The 3,365-nt window shown below is 42.6% G+C and overlaps 1 protein-coding gene across 2 annotated transcripts in view; it reads left to right on the forward strand.

Moving 5' to 3' along the window:
- Nucleotides 1-268: 268 nt before the first annotated feature.
- The window catches only part of LOC123164334 (transcription initiation factor TFIID subunit 1), a 14,116-nt gene continuing 11,019 nt past the window's right edge, over nt 269-3,365 (forward strand). For both annotated transcript variants that reach the window (XM_044581758.1, XM_044581759.1), the window contains exons 1-6: nt 269-472; nt 571-683; nt 1,520-1,582; nt 1,668-1,710; nt 1,892-2,131; nt 2,738-2,847. In XM_044581758.1, the coding sequence (XP_044437693.1) occupies nt 421-472; nt 571-683; nt 1,520-1,582; nt 1,668-1,710; nt 1,892-2,131; nt 2,738-2,847 (621 nt within the window). In that variant the 5' untranslated portion in view covers nt 269-420. The remainder of the gene's footprint in view (nt 473-570; nt 684-1,519; nt 1,583-1,667; nt 1,711-1,891; nt 2,132-2,737; nt 2,848-3,365) is intronic.

Below are 3,365 nucleotides of genomic sequence, written 5' to 3' on the forward strand. Positions count from 1 at the left end.
ACTCGGACCATTGATGGTTTCTGAATATGTACCTCATGTAGAGTAGATCCTACTCTAGTTCTCAAAAAAAAAAACTTAGGTTTTATATATAGTACTGATCGAATTCAAGAACGAAACTAGAAATGCGAAAAGAGAACCAGTGAAAAAAGCGAGCGCTTTGAGGCCTGTGGCACTGGGCCGGCCCAGTCTGGCGCTGGCTTCAGGCGGCGCAGCCATGTCTATTGTAACGGGCCAAGGCTCGTGTCAGCCCGGCCCGGTTGCTCCCGCACCCCGTCGCGCACCGCCTCCGCACCGCAGCCCTCACTTGTCCCCACCCCCTTCCCTCTCTGCGCGCCGCCGCTCCTCGCCTCCCCTCCTCGCCGCGGCGCCCCTCCCCGGATCCCGTCTGCCTCCGTGGCCGGCGCATCCGAGGCGGAAGCCATGAGCGACGGCGAGCGCGACGAGGACGACGTTGCGACCACAAGCGCCGCAGGTGAGCCCGCCGCGCACCCGCCCTAGGGCCGAGCGATCGATGGGTCATCGAGCCGGTTTTTATTCGCCCCATCTCGCTTATCTCTGGTGTCCTCCCAGATGACGACGACGAAGACGATTACGAGGAGCCTGGCGGAGGGAATCGCCTCCTGGGGTTTATGTTCGGCAACGTCGACGATGCGGGTGGCCTGGACGCTGACTACCTCGACGAGGTGAATACCATGTTAGGGCGAATCTATGTTCTCCTGTGGAATCTCATGTTTTTGTGCTTCTACAGTTTCAACTGGCTGCCTCTAGCAGATGATACACATGTAGACATTTCGTTTAGTTGCGCAATACTGTCATGTGCCTGCTGAATGATGCGAATGCAAGTTAATTTTTTCAACACCCTGGTTCCGTGAATCGTTATCTCTTCCTAATGGTGCCGATTCATACCCAGTTCGATACACCTTAACATTATTTGATAGAAGTGCTTTATTATCATTTTGCCTGCTACCTGTATAATTTTGCAGTTTAGAGTGATCTGTAACCTGATAGCAGCTAACATTAGCAGTTTAGAAAGATTAACTTTACAACGTCCAAGAATCTTGTTTTATCCTGGTGAATTGAAATACAGTATCTATTATTGGTAATGCGAAATACAAGTAGGAATAGTAGTTCCGTCTTGTTTGGAGTCAGCCACTACATAACTGGGTACACTTTCAATATTGAGTCAAGTTCAGAAAATTTCAAAAATAACACAAGTGGCTTGGACCTGGATAGGAGGATTGCCATTAAAATGACGATTAAAGTTCAAAGAATCCACTGATGGTTCCGCTGTCCATACTACTGTTTTCTTGTAATTGGAAAACCATCCAAGCATTTTTGGCTTTTCCTCAGTAGGTCTTCTTTAACCCAAAGCAGTCAGTTCTGCAGCATAGACTTACCTCCATTGCATTGTTTGATTTTTTGCTTGAACTTTTGACAACAAGAGTTTATTTAGTTGTCTTTGTAATGTAATGATGCTTGTGCTTCATTTCTTATGACTTACTTTTTCTTGAATTATCAGGATGCGAAGGACCATCTTTTTGCGCTGGCAGACAAGCTTGGTCCATCACTGAAAGACATGGATGTATGTTATCCAATGATAATCACAATGTTAATGGGATTAATCTTTTCTTTTCCAAATGCATTAATACTGTGTTGTTTGCTTATAGCTAACTAAGTCTTCCTCAGTTCCAGATGATCCTTCTGAGCAAGGTAAGTGGCACATCTGTAATTCTGTATAAGCATGAGCAAGTTCTAATGGGTCTTTGTCGAGTCTAATTTGTGAACTATTCATTATTCTGCTGTTTCTGACAGCTTTGATATTCAATGTTTCCCATTTGAATTATATATTTGTACGAAATAGTTGATGCCTGATCTTTTTTCTGTACCGTAGACTATGATGAGAAAGCGGAAGATGCTATTGACTATGAAGATATTGATGAACAATATGATGGACCTGAAGTTGAAGCAGCCACGGAGGAAGACCATTTGCTATCGAAGAAAGATTACTTATCCTCAAACACAATGTTTGCTTTGGTCTGCAGTAAAGTTTCAGTGTTTGATGAGGAGAACTATGATGAGGATGAAGAACCACCCAATGATATCGAGTTACCTGGTGATTATTCTATACAAGGTTTGGCAATATCTGTACTTATGAATGTGCTTGTGCTTATTATTAATTTATTACTATTTTGGTTTGGCCTGTGTGAGTGCTGTTCATAGTGGTAACGTCCATTGTTTTCACGAACAGTGTCCATTTTGAACATCTGAAAACATCATGCAACTTCTATTTATGCATTTCGCTCTCCATGATTATTTTGCGAAGAATAGGTTTGCAAGCAAAACAATACAATCTCATTTTTTGAAGTCAACACCTTATATAGTACTCCCTCCGGTCCTTTTGACTCTGCATATTAGCTTTGACTGAAGTCAAACTTTGTAAAGTTTGATCAAGTTTGTACAGAAAAATATCAACGTTTCTAATACCAAGTCAGTATCATTACATGCATTGTAGAATATTATTTTCATATTATATTTATTTGGCATTTAGCTGGTCAAACTTTACAAAGTTTGACTTGAGACAATTCTAAAATGCGGACAAAAAGGAACAGGAGGAGTATGTTTGAATATTATTTATATGTATGTATATAGTTTATATTCGAATTTTATTTATATGGATTTCATCTTGCTTAGTTGACGTAAGTCTCCTTTCCCTTTATCTATTTGGATGCCATTTCAGCTGAGCAGCTGGGTATATCACCCTCTAACGACAATCCTGCCATCGAAACGGTATCTAGCTCGTTAACACAACTAGGGGAAAGTATGGATGTTGAATATGAAGTTTGTCAGGTACACAGTATTTAAATTGAACTGTTTCCCCCATGAATTCTGAATTACTTGGCATATTCAGTTACACTTGTTGTTCATTCAGAATTTGGTACATTTTTAATTAACTATTTCTGCTCGTCACACAATAACATGTTTGGGTTAGGATTGAATATTTTTGGACAAAGTCAAATTTACTTTATATGTTGGATTATGCTTATTTTGGGGAAACTGGCTAGGGGACACTGTTTGTGAGAGCTTCACTCCATTGATCCACAGATGAATCTGGTGAAGCTGTCCCAAACACCTAAACTCCTAGCTCATTTTGGTGGAGTTCGAAAATGGCTGCGCCACCAGCTTCACCTCAGACCCGTGCCCACCTAATGCCTAAAAGCCCCTAGAGTTGGGTTGTTACTACCTGCAAATGCTGCTGGTATACCCCAACCTGAACAGCCAGCCCCTTCCTCTCCCCCGTGGGCAACTCGTTTCCTCCTCTCGCCCATGGCTGTCTCTACCCTAGATTTTCGCCACCCCCTCTCTCC

This window comes from Triticum aestivum, chromosome 7D (genome assembly GCF_018294505.1).
Source record: "Triticum aestivum cultivar Chinese Spring chromosome 7D, IWGSC CS RefSeq v2.1, whole genome shotgun sequence".
Taxonomy (NCBI): Eukaryota; Viridiplantae; Streptophyta; class Magnoliopsida; order Poales; family Poaceae; genus Triticum; species Triticum aestivum.